General features: G+C 39.5%; 1 protein-coding gene and 1 pseudogene across 2 annotated transcripts in view; one reads left to right on the top strand and one right to left on the bottom strand.

Annotated features, from left to right (window-relative positions):
* Window positions 1-14,649, bottom strand: part of FAM117B (family with sequence similarity 117 member B) — a 125,063-nt gene extending 110,414 nt beyond the window's left edge. The window contains exon 1 of the mRNA XM_079130597.1: window positions 13,510-14,649. Coding sequence (XP_078986723.1) covers window positions 13,510-14,116 — 607 coding nt within the window. The 5' untranslated portion in view covers window positions 14,117-14,649. The remainder of the gene's footprint in view (window positions 1-13,509) is intronic.
* LOC306655659 (intraflagellar transport-associated protein-like) lies at window positions 8,874-12,521 on the top strand (annotated as a pseudogene). Its single transcript has one exon. The product of its transcript is annotated as an intraflagellar transport-associated protein-like (transcript).
* Window positions 14,650-16,140: the final 1,491 nt, after the last annotated feature.

Raw genomic sequence — 16,140 nt, 5'->3', positions numbered from 1 at the left:
GAGACATGATTTTTTTTTTTTATTTGTTCTAATTAGTTATACATGACAGTAGAATGCATTTTGACAAATCATACATAAATGGAGTATAACTTCTCTTTCGTCTGGCTGTACATGACGTAGAGTTACGTGGGTCACGTAACTCTCATATATGCACACAAGGTAATAATGTCCAATTCATTCCATTATCATTCCTACCCCCATGCCCCCTCCTCTCCCTTCACTCCCCTCTGTCTAATCCAAAATATTAGAGAAGTGATTTCTATCCTACAAGTCACCTAGCAATTGCTGACTGCAAACAAAGCACTATGATTCAAAATAGTCATGTGAGGTCACATTAGGCTTTTGCCATTAATTACTATTCTTCCTAGCAATATCACACATTTTATTTGCTTTTACTGTTAACCCTTGAATATTATATTGTCTGTCTTAAATTCTAAAACCCATGAAGTCAAGGATGCCCTCTTAATACCTTATGAGCAGCTTTGCATAAAGTGAGAGCAGGTTCTAAAGTAATATAAACAGACATTACTAGTCCTTATAATTAGAAATATCAATACACATGCACAATGAAAAAAATAAATTAATGTAAAAAGATTTCCTAAAAACTACCAGACATAACCCAGTAGATCCAGTAGAATATCAAGTAAAATAATAATTACAAAATTTTTGGAATGACAAATTGGAAGGGCATATATAAAAATAATGGGCATTTTCTTTTATCTTCCAAATTTTCTACACTGCTAGATTGCTTTTGACTATTAAAATATTTAGTGTGTTATGCTCCAAAAGTCCATGGCCTATGCTGCTGCATACAGAATATAGCAGCATTTATAAAACCAGCTAATGATGACATTAACCAAAGCACCCAAATAGGTTCAAAATCTCAGCCATTATTATGCTTTCATCTCCTTCATCCTTCAAATCTAATCAGTTAACAAACCTTATCAACCCTTTGCTTCTCAATAAGCTCTTTTTCATTCACAATACGACCACCCTATGTCATCAAAAGAAATTATGAGTGCTCAAAACAGAATATGAGGGTAAATATAAAAGCATTTTTCCTATTTTTAACTGCTTTAAAAAATACCCACTTAAAGTACAAACGAGGTATTGTGAGGTTTATAACAGTGATAAGAAAAAAATATCTGACAAGTAACAAAATATTTGACAATGATAGCAAAGGATAGGAAGCAGGAAATGGAAGTATATTTACATAAAGTTCTAATGTGACATTTTAAACACCACAGATGCAGAACATTTCCATCTCTCCCAAAATTCTGCAAGACAGTACAGCTCTAGCACAGCCTCTAATACCACAGCAAAAGAAAAGTATATCGGAAAACTAAAAATGGACATAACAAGGAATTATAAAAAACAGTTAATCCAAAGAAAGATGGGGAAAAGTTGGCTTCACCTGATATTAATTCCTAAGATATATATTTGGCAACAGAAAGAAAAATACACACTTTCTGATGAAGAAATTCCACTTCTAAGAATTTATCTAACAGGTAAGTGCAAAGAGAAGTACATAAAAGAATATTCAATTAAGGTCCACTTTACAGCAAAAGACTGAAAATGATCTAAATGTTCACCAACAGAACCCTGATTAAATAATGCTTGGTCCATAATAAACCTATGTGACACAGTCACTAAGTATGCAAAGAATAATCCCAAAATTATATTAAAGTACAATTTGAATTTCTCTGAGAATGATCTGAAAGACAAATAGCAGGAAGACTGCTTCTTGTATTCTTTCCTACGGTTTTTATCATATGCATACATTAACTAGAAAGAAGGTGGGAGAGGAAGAAGAAATAAGAGGGAGGGAGACATTGTGGTAGGTAGATTATACTGTCCAATTATAGCTAGTTCCTTGAGGACAAAGACTCCAAAAACATTTAATTTTACCAAGTTTACACTAGTTCATAAATATAAACGGGCCAATTTAAAATGTCACATTTCTGTCAGAATAAAGTAGAGCCAATTTCATCTCAATGATTACATGCTAACTTTGATCAGAAAAAGAGTATGATACACTTTTTAATTAAAATAAGAGCAAAGAAAGAAATGCTTTTTTTCAGTTGAAAATAAAATCTAGATATTCTCATTTCAAGTTCAACCCAGAACTGAGTGGTATTTGAAGGGGGGGGGCGGGGAGTACATTTTCTCCTTAAAGAGAAATACTAGGGGCTGGGGAGATAGCTCAGTCGGCAGAGTGCTTGCTTTGTAAGCACAAGGCCCTGGGTTCAATCCCCAGCACCCCCCCAAAAAAAAAAAGGGAGAAATACTAGTTTTTAGGGGCAGTGGCAGATCACTTGCCTAGCAAGTACAAGACCCTGGGTTCAATCCCTAGTACCAGGGGGAAAAAAATTACTTTTTACTTACACGTCTAGAATTAAGATCAAGAAATCAACGTATGTTGATGATTGTTAGGTCTGTATTTCACACAGATAGTGTCAAACTCTTAATTAAAATTAAACCTAAAACTGTTTAATCTGTATTTTTCATACTAACTTGGTTTATATTAGTATCATTACAACAAACACTGTAAAAAATAACTACTACATTCAAGTTAAATACCTTTAAATTAAATCTACCAATTCTTTCCTTGTTCTTGATGTTGAAACAAGAAAAAGTTCATTTTTTCAAAAAGAAGTCGAAAACTGCAGAAAAATATTCATTACTTTGCTGTGAATGGCAAGATTCTTTCCATAGAAAGCTAGAACTTAACCCCTGGCAGATTAGGAAATATTCAGTTGCACAGTTGATAAGATTATAGCTAAATTTTCTCTTATACATCTGCATCAAAACTTTGTAGAAAAAATAAATGCCATTTTGGCTTATATTAATTATTTAATAAAAACATATTATGAGCCAGTCACAGTGGCCCACGCCTGTAATCCCGCAGCTAAGGAGGCTGAGGCAAGAGGATGAAAAGTTCAAAGTCAGTCTTAACAACCTGGCAAGCTCCTAAGCAACTCAGTGACACCTGTCTCTGAATAAAACACAAAAATGGGTTGGGGATGTGGCTCAGTGGTTGAATGCCCCTTGGTTCAATCCCCAATGCAAAAAAAAAAAAAAAAATTGTATTGTGATTGCTATATGTATTTTTAAGATGTATGCAAAAGACTGATTTCAAGAAATGTAAGTTAAATTGTATTTTACCCCAAGAAGAGCCAGCAAAAACACTTTTTAGTTTTAATAGTGAGGGACACCATACCACAGATCATATATCTCATTAGCATCTTGTATAGTAAAAATTGAGAGTAAGACTATTTGACCATTTGATCAAGGTTTAAAAAAAAAAAAAGAATCATACAAGAATATCTTTAAAAAACATAAAACTGAAGTTTCCTCTACATCCCTGCTTGCTTCTCATATTGCTGCTATTACCAGAAGAGTATGGCACTATCTCTAGTAGACAAGAAAACCATACAAAATGAACAGGATAGTAAGTTGGCCAAATAAACAAATACAGAGAAATCAGTCTGTACTCAGAAAAACATTAATTATTACTAGAATATTATATCTCAGCTTACTGGTCATAAATGCATGGAAATAGAAATTATTTTAAAAGTTTCTCCAGAGCAAAAAAAAAAAAAAAAACGTGAAAAATTGGAGAGGTTAACTAGACAGGCTCTGAACTTAAAGACACCAGACATACCATGGGGCCTAAGACATTGAGAGTCCACACTTCATCACCCTACAGAAAGATCCCTCAGGCTACTAACCCACTACAGGCACACAAAACACCTAATCAGCATTTTAGTGTTCCATTTAAACATTAATAGAAAACTAAGGAAAGTTTCCAACAAGACAAAGATCAAGATAAAAAGAGCTGAGAATAATGCAAAAAGTAAAAGAAAGCTTTGAGGGTATTTACACATTTTATAAATATTTTCAGAATCAGGCAGCAAGTAACACTGCTATTGAAAAATGAAAATATGGGGGCTGGGGCTGTAGGGCAGTGGTAGAGTAGCGCTCTACCACTATAAATTAATTAATTAAAAAAAACACAAAGGTAGTGTGTCCATCTACAATTTAAAAGAGAAAAAACTTTAATGAAAATATGCTAGCCAAAATGTAAAATTCAATATAATGATACAAAATAAAATAAATTTGCTAGAAAGAAAATCAAAAAGAGTTGGAAACTAGAACAGAAATTTTTAAAATATATGTTTAATCCAGGAGGTACCACATCTGGATAACAGGGGTTCCAAAAAGAGAAAGATAATAGAAAGAAGAAATGATGGAAGAAAAAAATCTGGAAACCAAGTCTCCAAAAGAAAAATGCCCACAGCAAAAACAGCACACTGAATAGAAAACAAACAACAAGAACACCTTGTATTAAGGCAATCTTTATTTCACAATGGTGATAACACTTTCATAGAGAAAACACATACAAAGAATTAAGAATCAGAATGGCATCAGAATTCTCAATAGCAATTCTAGAAGCTGGAAAATGAAGTGGTTTGTTCTTGTGACACTGGGGACTAAGTCCAGGGCCTCCATCAGGCTATGCAAGTGCTCTACCATTGAGATACATGCCTAATCTGAAGTGCTTTCAGTATTAAGTTGAAGAACTCTAATTTATACTCAAACCATCAAACGTAAAGACCTATCGGCTTAAAGAACATATACACCTCCCACGTACCCGCTCTCAAAAATTATTGGAGGGCTGGGGAGATAGCTCAGCTAGTAGGGTGCTTGCCTCACAAGCACAAGGCTCTGAGTTCGATCCCCAGTACCGCCAAAAAAAAAAAAAAAAAAAAAAATTGGAGCATAAACTCTAGCAAAAGAAGATACAGAAATTGGTGTATCCAAAATAGGAGAGAGTGCCAGGCAGGATGGTGCATGCCTGTAATCCCAGTGGCTCAGGAGGCTGAAGCAGGAAGATCATGAGTTCTAAGCCAGTCTCAGCAACTTAGCAAGGACCTATCTCTAAATAAAATATTAAAAAGGGCTGGGGATATGGCTCAATGGTTAAGCGCTGCTGGATTCACTCCTCAGTACAAAAAAAAAAAAGGAGAGGTGAAGGGAATTCCCAAAGAAGTTCCCAGACAATAGCTAAACCGCCAGACCTAGAGATCCGTGGGCCAGTTTAGTATATGAGGATGAAAGACTCCAAAAGAGATGTTTCCAAAGGAAAAAACCCAAAAGTGGCAAAATAAGGGATGGGGATGTGGCTCAGTGGTACAGCATTTGCCTAACCTACAAATAAAAGTATCAGTATCAGGTATTTAGACATATTTTTAAATAATTAAAATGAAGTTTCCATTATCAAAAGTTGAGGAATTAATTTGTGATAAATACATAGAAAACGAAGCAAACAAAAAAAGCAACTTTAACTTCAAGGACCATAAAAACTTATAAAGGAAATGTAAATGTAGCATACCCCAAGTTCTGATGTTAACAATACTTGCACAGTCATAATAATTTAAACATTAATAATGATTAACCAAAAGGTTGCTGTATCTACAATAAGGAGGAGGATTGTGATTACAGTCAATTCTATACTTTTCATAGCAGAAGTCACTATATAATAAATGAAATGAAATAAACTTCCTAAAGTAACAGTTTAAAGCATTTTATAAAATACTTAATATTAGTAAACAAACACTAAAAGAAACCCTAAGGATTGAAAGTAGTTGTCTCTACTGACAGGAAATATGAGGGGACAGAGTTGTAGCAGGAGAACCTATCTCATATTTTAAATTACATACACTTTGATAAAAAATAAACTTTTAATTTAAAAAATACATCATTAAGATAAGCACGCTATTTGTTTTCTTCCAGTAGTTTGGAAATGGAAGTAGCTGACTTCTCAACTTCCCTTCTACTGCTATCTATCATCTTAACCGCGGCCTTAGCCCATCCCTTCCACAGCAAATGAAGAGTCCTTAGTTGTTTTTGAGATTTCCAGACTCTACACACACTGGATCCCATTGCTGCCTCTCACATTTTCCATGATCTTGCTCAATCTACTACTATCACCTTCTCTTGTCATCTTTCTCCTCTAAATCCTTCTCCTAAACCTAGAAACATGCTAAAATTTTCCCCATCCTATAAGTAAACTCAGCACAACCCTTCATCTGGGTTTGTCACTTTCCTTTCACTGACGTGGAGTAATTTATACTCATATCCAACACAGTACTCAAATGACTTTCTCTCAGAGATCATCAACTGACCTAAATGCCAATTCAAGTCTATTCTATAAGCTCAGCCTACTTGTTCTCTTCACAGCATGTGAAAATCTTTAACATATCCTCCTTGAAATATAATCTTTCCTTTGACTTTCTCCTATCACATTCTCAGGCTTCTTTGCTTGCTGGCTTTTCTTTCTACCCTTAAAATGCTTGTCCTCAGCATTCTCCCCATCATCTTATCCATTTTAGTGAGTAATCATTTCAATGTTGCCAGCATGCAAATGCTTAGCACAAAGTGTTAAAATGCTCAGTCACTGGACTGAAATGAATGAATTCCCAATTTTTTTTACTTACAATTCAAACTGCATCCCTGAGTTCTAAAACTGTTATTTGCCACAATCTAGAAAATCACCTGGATTTCTTGAAAGCACAAACTTTCAGTAACTTTCCAGAACTGAGCACATTTTCCTTTCTCAAATCTGCTCTCCACACTGTCATCAATTAGTACCACCATCCACGCTATCAACCTCAGTACTTCTTTTCTCAATATCTACATTCAACAGGTCACTGCATCAAAGTTTCTTCAACCTCCTTCATCTATGCCATTCCTACTGCACCTAAATTCAGGTGCTCATCAAAGTCTTTGAGTTACTCTCTTCCATCCTGAATTCACATTTTATTCATCCTAAATATATATTTACAAAAGACACACTCACTACTCATTCTCAGAATACAAATACTAAGTTAACTTTTAAATCCTTGGATGAGAAGGATAACAGAGATGATATGAAAATAGCTAATCCTAGAAGATTCCTATACCCTGTGAGAGATTACCAGGCTATTTATTATCCTTATAACAACCCTCTACCATAAGTATTATCACTATCCCCTTTTTACAGATGAGATACATTTGCCTAATTCAACAGTTAGTAACAGAGTTCAGGATCTGAACTCTGGCAGTCTGACTCCAGAGCACATACTATCAGTACAGAATACATTCTAATTCATTTTAGTTTACACATTCTACTCAAGACCATTCTGAAATTGTTAAGTTAAATTACTCTCTTCCTATGGCTTCCTCTTCCCTTCCCCAATATTTTCCTATACCCTACATTTTAAGCCTTATAGGACTGAACATGACATGCATTTTCGTAAGTCTGAGAGACTTAACTGCAAAGTTCTGTTCCTCCATTTCCAACTCAAATCAAAAGCCTGGGCTGGGGCTGTAGTTCAGTGGGAGAGCACATGCCTGGCATGTGGGACGCACTGGGTTCGATTCTCAGCACCTCATATTAATAAGTAAAATAAAGGTCTATTGACAACTAAAAAAACATTTTTAAAGAAATCAAAAGCCATTTCTCAGAGAACTTCTATACCCATCCCTATTAAATTATTCACTATGAGCCCACAACACTCATTATGTTATATACTATGTACCTGTCTTACATGCCTAGTTTGAGTCTTTGGAGTTTCCTGTATTTTGTAAAAACATCTTTGTACTGCATAATTAGTAACATACAGGGTAGTTCAATCAAACTTACAGAACTGAACTTAGAGTGAAAATTCTAGCCAAAATGTAAAACTAACAGTAAACTTCTATACTGCATCATCCTCAACTGTAAAATACAGACATCACAAACCAAAAGGATTCCCTTAAGGTGTGAAATTAGCAGCAGCCCTCCAAATTAAGTGAGAGGCACTGAATTCTTAAGAGCTCTATACTTCACAAGGTGCTAGAAAACAGAAACAAATGCCACCAATACTAAGTTCTAGTACCCTACTTTCTAATTGTGCCTATTAATCCAGAGAAGTGCATCATCTGTTGCTGTTCTTAGTATTCTCCCAACCCCAATAAACCATCAAATTCACACAACTTAATACATGCAGAGTAAGGGAAAAACTTCCCAAGAACACATCTTGCTATCAATATACCAGCTGCACCACAAAAATAACAAATACTGTGCTAATTTCTTTTTTTTCACATGAGTACTCTAGTTCTTTTCCTTGGGAACTTCTAGTGACAATTTTTCAATTTCAAGTACAGCAAAATCACTGGGGAGAAAAAGAGTGCAGGGAGTGGGTGGGGACTTGAAAGGCCCACAGTAGGGCCTGGAAACTTGCATTTTTAACAAATACCCTTCAACATTTTCCAACACCAACCAGCAATTCTCTGACTCTCTGGACATCAAATGGATGTTCAAGATACAATTCAATTCTGATCCTAACTAGACAGAGTTAGCATAGACTCTACACCTTAAGGGCTTAGTCCCACAAGACTACCCTCCACAACAGATACTAGAAGTCCTTGGCCACCTATACTTCTGACCAACCAGTTATAAATCACATTTGGCGATTTCCTAGAATGGGTCACAGAGCTCAGGAAAATACTACATTTACATTTACTTACCAGTTAATTATAAAGGGCACAAGTCAGGAATAGCCATGTGGAAGAGATTCACAGTACAAGGTATGAGGGTGACTATAGTTTAAAATACTGTACAGCTGACCCCTGAACAACACAGATTTGAACTGCTCAAGTTATTGTGAACCAAAATGATTTTTAAGGGATTCTATCACAATTTAAAAAAAATTTACAGAACTGTATAATCTAGACATACCAAAAACAAAAAAAGTTTAAACATTAGATATGTCACAACTGCATAAAACATAGGTGTCCCCATATAGTTTACTATTACCTATAGTCTATTTTATCATTTCTACCTATTACAGAAAGTTAACATTTATGAAAACTTAGTATGCAAACACAGACCAAATATGGCCCCATTCTTAGTCAAGAGAAATGTAAACAAAGGTAAAGATGCAATATTAAATCATAACTGCATAAAATTAAATGTACTATTACTGTACTCCTATAATAATTTCAGAGCCACTTCCTGTTCCTATTTTGGTGAGCTCAAGAGTTTTGAGAAAAACAGTTTGACTGACTGATCATATATGCCTGAGCAGTTCAACTCTCTGGTAAATTGCAGGTGGCAGTAAAAAGTAATCTCTTTGAGGTTCTCATGTATTTTTCACCATATAAATAACATAACATACAAAATGTGTTCATTCACTATGTTTTCAGTGAAATTTCCAGTAAACTACAGGCTGTCGGTCAAGTTTTGGAGTAGTTAAAAGTTATAGGCAGATTTTCAACTGCTTCCCAAATTGTTTGAGTCTACTGGATTGTGTATTTCAAAATATACAAATATAAAACCATGGATTTTAAATATTCTCACCACAAAGAAACCCTAAGTATTTGAGGTGACAGGTGTATTCATTAGCCTAATTTGACATTCCACAATATATACATGTATTAAAACATCACTCTGTATCACATATATACATTATTTGTCAATAAAACTAAAAAACAATTACACACAACCATGAAAACTGAGGCTACACTGGCAATTTGTTACATCCACTAAAACTAGAAGCAACACTAATAAGATACACAAAAACTTCTTATACCGAGCTACTATGCCGTTTTTCTCTTTTCTTTCATTTATCCCTAACATCACATGAAATAGGTATCATCACCAATTTTACAGATAAGAATGTTAAGGGTTACAAAGTTACTTCCCTACATCCCTTGGCTTGTAAGTGATAGAACTTGACAGTATTAAACCCAGACTGTTCACCCAAAGCCTACTCTCCTAACTTTTATGTTATGCCACCTCCTTATTTTTAATATATGTACTTGAAATTTTACTAAGATAAAGTCAAGCAAAAGAAGAGAAGGTTTTTCAGAAACTTCACAGTTAGCTCTGAAGATGGAATGTTTAAACCATCTGTCAGGGGTGGGTGCTCAGATTACCTTACCATAGTAAAGAGAAGGAAATTCTAGATTAGGCAATGATTAGCTCAAACCCAAGATGAATGAGGCAACAAGGTAGACATCCTAAGACCTTCAACTTAGGGACTTTCGGAGCCCTAAAAAGGTTTTGACATCCATCTCACCCAATAAGACACCTACGAGCCTGCAGGTTGATCTGAAAGTTGAGTCACATGATGTTTAAAGAACTATATGTGGCTGTATGGGATGTGTGGCTATGATAATTTGTCTTTGTTCCTCCAAGAGAGTAGACTTCTAGAATCTCCCTCTGAATAAAGATGCCAAAAGTGCAAGGTGACTAGGTGGGAGCCAAGGTGGACAACTGGGGATTAGAATGTTAAGTGGCCTCATGATTGGGATGTCTACCCAAACATTGGGACTGAAGATAATGGATGAAGATCAATCATCTTGGATAAGTTTGTTAATTGTCATGAGTAAACATACGAAGAATTTCAGAGCACTTTTACTCATCTTTCAAAAGAAGACAACGTGAACAAAACAGGAGCATCTGGAACTGATGCTTCAGGAAAAATATTTACCTCAGTAAAATTTACTCATAAAAATAAACCAAATGACTACCATCTTAGAAAAACAACTGTATTTCAGCATACTTTATCACAGTGTTTGGAAGAACAGATAGTGATAGATGAAGGTCAAAAAGTTGGCAAAGTGATCTGAACAGGGAAGGAAAGATCAAGATAGACAACTTCCTAGATTTAGAAGACTTGGACATGTATGAAGAGATTAAGCCTCAAGTGAGCAAGGATTTCCTGCTGCTTCCAGGAGAAGTGGTAGAGGATGTAAGCACCAGTGTTTATTCTTACAGTCCTTCTGTGGACCAGCCTCTCACTGCTGAAGTGAAGCCAAAACCCACTGTACAGGGAAGAGAGAAGAAAAGGAGATAGTTTGTGATGAAGTCCAGCCCTCTCACTTAATGAAGAATTTGATTATGATGACGTGGCTCTAACCCCCAAGTTCACTGCTGCAGATGGAGACCATCAGAGAGCTACTGAAGCAAGAGAGAAAGAACACCAATACAAACCTATGACTGATTTACCAAAGCATCTCTATTTTGTTTTGTTTTTATTCATTCAAGCAGCATTCGACTAAACGATACATCAGCCAGAAAAAAAAAAAAAAACTATATGAAGTAGACCCTTTCCTCCTAAAATAAGAACTTTTATATTTCATTGATCTTGCAAACAGATAACTTCCCTTTAATCAAAACAAGTCCAGTAACTGAAGACTCTTCCAGAGTAAGTCATACAAAATAGCAAATTATTTAATCATACCATGTGCTAAGAAGTGAAATCTGGAAAAATTTTTTCCCACTCTGCACAGATGATCACCAGAGTGAAAGAAGAATACATTCCAGGAAAGAAGCTATCAGACATTTACATCTGAGTAAGTAAGATTTAATAATAACTAATATCCCTTGTACCAGTTTAGAGTGCTACACCAGGAGAGTAACTTTTCATGGAGGGTTGGGGGTGGGTAATCATGATGATTAATTTTGCAGCATAAATATTCTGTAGAATGACTCATCTGGGGGAAATGAAGCTTTGGAAAATGTGCAAAATGGAATGGGCACACCAGGATCCTAAGATTCCAGGAAAAAAAGGGTCTCCTAGAAACTAGATGAAAAAAAGCACCTTCCTCCACAGTTTACCAATACTGAATTTAGCCCACTTCTCAGGCTGCTTCTCTGCTTTGAGTATCAAATAACTGACAAGATATCCAGATTCTGTATTCAGATGGGGGTCTCCAGGTCCTCCCTCTGCCTTATTGCCCACTCTAGTAGCTCTTTCCTTTCCACCTGATACATTATGCTGGCTCCAGAAGGCCAAAGGCAAACTGAAGCAATCCTGTTCACCAGATAAGAACTGCCACAAAACTAAGTAGATGTAATTTGGTGTGCCATATCTTTCTCAGGTTTTATCTTCTACATCATGAAACTACTTCCTTAATAAAATTTGAAGACTTGCTCTTTGGAATACAACCAACCAGAGTTCAAATACCAACTCTGCCACTTGTTACTTAGGCTATGGTGAAGCTAAAACGAAAATTTGTATTTCATATTTGTGATAGGAAAATCACTTCATAGAAGGAGTTCAACAAGTGATAAATATTATGGAGGGGAGTGAGGCAGGAAATCCTAGTACTCTCATTTAACAAAGTTTTTTAAAAGCATTCTGCATTCTCAAAACAGGGCTCTGGTTCTAATTAGAAAACACTGTTGATCATTTTCTAGGGCAATTCTCCCCCAAACTACTATCTAAAACCTTTCACAAAACAGTTTCATCCTCCTCTTTCCACTTCTGAAACCACTTCATCTGAGTCACTTGGTTAGGAAGTACTGTACCAAGCTCAGAATTTTCTGACTCTGATCTGTCTTTAGAACCCTGCATGGGGTCCACAAGGGGCATTGCTGGCCAGTACCTGAGTCCTAACAATTTATGTCTGGGGTAGGTGGGCAAAGCATGTTTCCTGTGTTGCAGAATAAAATCCTGCTTCCTGATGTCAAAAAAAAAATAAATAAAGTAATATACTAAGCTTCCCGAAATTCCCAATCATTCTTCCTAGAAATTCCCCAAACAGGTAAAGACAAAGGTATATGTTGGCACACATATTCCTGCATAACTAAAAACAACCCATTTCTTTTTTCACTAGGTTTGAATGGAGAGGCAGCCAAATGACTTTATTCCTTTCCACGTCCCTCAATTTGCACTTCTTTTGAGTCACTCTTTCTAAATGACTACTTGGAATCGAACAGCTTCACTCAGGACATTTCCCAAGAAAGCTGTCAGGTATATAGAACAACAAATTTTAGGTTTCCCCAACAATAAGAGAAGAGGGGAAACCGATGAATTTTGTTTTTGTACATCCAAAATCCAAAATCAGCATATCAGTAATACATCCTAAGGTTTAGATCCTTAGACAAAATCCATAAACCTTCCAAAGGAATCCTGCTTGTCACTTCTTGCTACCCATTTATCAAGTCTTACGAAATGCAAAAAAACGCTTCCAGCCTCACGGATCTTCAGTGATCCAAATCGACCATTGCTCAAATGCATTCAGTTCCACAGATCGAAAATGTTTTGTGGAACAGAAATACTTAGCAGCACATATCCTCTATGCTAGCGTTAATCACGTCATTAAAACAAAGTCACAAACCACTCCTAGCCTCACCCTCAAGGGAAGGTAAGCAGTGACCAGCGGAGGACCAGAACCCCAGGTTTATCATTAACACGTACAGCCCAAACACAAGGTTAGCAGCTGCCACTTCCAGCGTCTGGGACCCGCGCGGAACCAGCGGAAGGATGAATGAGGCCGGCAGAGGGCGGCGGCGGCTGGGTCACCGGGCACCGGGCAAAGGCGGGGCCTCACTCCCGGGGGGCACCCACCCCGCCCCCTGCGCGGGCCCCGCCCCCGGCCCCGCCCCCGCCCTGGGCTCCGCGGTAGCGCCGCAGTCTCTGCGCGGATCCCCAAGATCCTTTCCTGCCGCTGCCTCCCGGCCCCCACATGTACCTGCTTTGCAAACCGGGGCGCTCGGACTCCTCTTCTCCGGGGAGGGGCGGCTCTGCTCCGGGGACCTCCTCCGGTGCCGGACGCGGGCTGGGGGTGGGGCCGCGCTCACCTCGCTGGTCCACAGGTGGGTGGGTGACGAGCAAGGCGACGACACTGTGCCCAGCAGCGGAGGCGGCGGTGGGGGTTGCGGCCGTGGGGGGCTTCCGCGAGCCCCGGGCGCGGCGCCGCGCGTGGGACTGGTGCCCCGCGTGGACGTCGCGGACGCGCCCGTCTGCGTGGCCACCGTGGGGCTGGTGCGCGCAGTAGTGCTCCCGCTGCCGCGCGTGGGGCTAGTGCTGCGCGAGGCAGTGCGCGGGCCCCCGCCGCCGCCGCCTGAGGGGCCTGAGGCGCCACCGCAGCAGCCGCCGTTGTTGTTGCCGCCGCCGCCGCCGCCGCCGCCGTTGCTCCGCGTGGGGCTGCCATGTTGCTGCTGCTGCTTCAGTTGAAATGGAACCGTCGCCCTCATGGGCTGCAGGCGGCTCCCAGGTCCCCCGGCCGTGGCGACCGCACCACCCCCGAGGGCGCCGGCCGGCGTGGGGGACCCATTGCGCCTCACCCGCTGGGACATGGTCCCCCCTCCCCGGTGACTGGGCGAGACGGGGGGGGTTTGCTGTTGTTGGGTTGCAGGGGGAAGATTCTTGGGGCCGGAGGGAAGGCCCCCGCGACCAAGTGACGAAGCCGGACTCCGGGTGCGAGGTGCGACTGGGCCGCGGCCGGCAGCAACGAGGTGGTGCAGCCGCCGCCGCCGTCGCTGCTCCTCATCAACAATAGTGTCTCCTCTGCTGCCCCCGCCCCCCGCGGGTGCCCATTGGTGCAGCGTCAGCCGCGCTCGAGCCGCTCCACCGCGCCCATTGGCTGCGAACAGCTCAGGTCCCGGGCCCCCGGGGCCTTAGAGAGCCTGGGTTTGTGCGGAGACCGTCTGCTCTTTAAAGAGAAAGAGACCCGCCCCCCGGGGGGAGGAGGAGCGGAGGACGCAGGCCGTGTGTATGTGTAGAGTGCGCGCGCGCACGCGTGTGTGTACTCGTGAATGTACGCGTAGGCGCGCGCCTGATGAGGCGCGTCTCTCCCTTCCCGCTGGGGGGAGCCCTGGGGCTCACACTATCGAGTATTGCCAAAGGGACTGCCCAGAACCGCAGCGGTCCCCAGACAGTCGGAAGCCTTTCCCCCATAACTTATTTCCTTACTACAGTACTGTGTACAGGGTATTAACACGTACGCGTGTCTCTAGCCCTTTTTTTTTTTTTTCTTAATCTTTTTGTTCTGTCCTCATTCCATCTGCCTATGGGGTAGGGCTCAAGAGGAAGAAATTTATTCTTATTGGTGTTTTATACTCCACCCTTTTTTTTTTTTTTTTCCTTGTCTTTTAAAATCTCTACAAAGAGCCAAATCTCAGATTAAAATTGCTGGTTAGACTGTGATTTTAGATAGTATTAATCGAGTTCAGTTACCAAATACTGTTACTACCTCAAGTAATCAAGAATTTAAGTAGCTACTTCGTATTTCCCAATATCTCAGAAGGATATCTCTACCTTATAAGTTTTATAAAGTGCTATAAGGGCCTTCTTTGACCTTCACAACCATTATCTGAGACAGAACTAGGACAGCTATTGATATTTTAGTCAAATGGAGGAAACAAGTCTGTGATATGGAAGAATCTGGAAGGCAGGCACTGAAGCCAGTTCTAAAATGACCCAAGGGGCTCCTCATCGAGACCAAAAAATAAAAATAAAAAAGGTGAACCCTACACAGGCAAGTCCATGACATCTTTTCTCTTTGCTTCTTTGTTAGATAGACATTCTATTTAGATTTTTTTTTTTTTTTTTTTTTTTTTTTTTTTTGTGGTGCTGGGGATTTGAACCCAGGGCCTTGTGCTTTTGAGGCAAGCACTCTACCAACTGAGCTATATCCCCAGCCCTCTAGATAGATTTTTAACCTGTAAAGACATGGGGGTGATGGGTACAGTATGATTGGCTATGGACCTGAACACCTACAGTCCCTATGAACTGTAGCACAAAGCCTTTGAAGCCTTTGAAGACCTAGAGAAGAGATTTGAATCCCAGATCCAATATTTAACTCTGTGAGGGTGGGTTGGTCACTAACCAGTTTCCTTATCTGTAAAATGCAGCTGAACAGTACCATCTCTTTCATACACTTCTGATTATTAACCAAGGGTTCAATGAGAACATGGTGTATAGAAAGTGGTCAACTTGTAAAGTATCAAATGATTCAGAGGCTCATAATTCTTCTTACCATTCATTCCCCTTTCTGTACCTCTTTTCCTCCCCACAAAGAGAAACCCAAGCCCTTAGCCCAGACCTGCCTTAAATTGGCTGGTACTCTGGATAGACCTGACATTACTACCTGTTCTCAACAACCTGGAGTGAGGACCAAAATAGTTGCTCACTAAGTAGGAACACAGAGGAAACTACCAACAAGACCCATAGGGAGTACTAAGTCTGATCTTAAGGAGTAAGAGAAAAGACATGTCTTTAAGTAAGGATGTTATGGAAACTGTACATGGTACTTTATCTTGTACAATGTAGGAGCTGAATTAAACCAAAGGGAATCCAGCAGCTCTAGTATCCTAGGCTC

This window comes from Sciurus vulgaris, assembly GCF_902686455.1.
Source record: "Sciurus vulgaris genome assembly, chromosome: 3".
Lineage (NCBI taxonomy): Eukaryota > Metazoa > Chordata > Mammalia > Rodentia > Sciuridae > Sciurus > Sciurus vulgaris.
The sequence above is the reverse complement of the archived record's forward strand: the minus strand, read 5'-3'. Positions and strand labels throughout refer to the sequence as shown.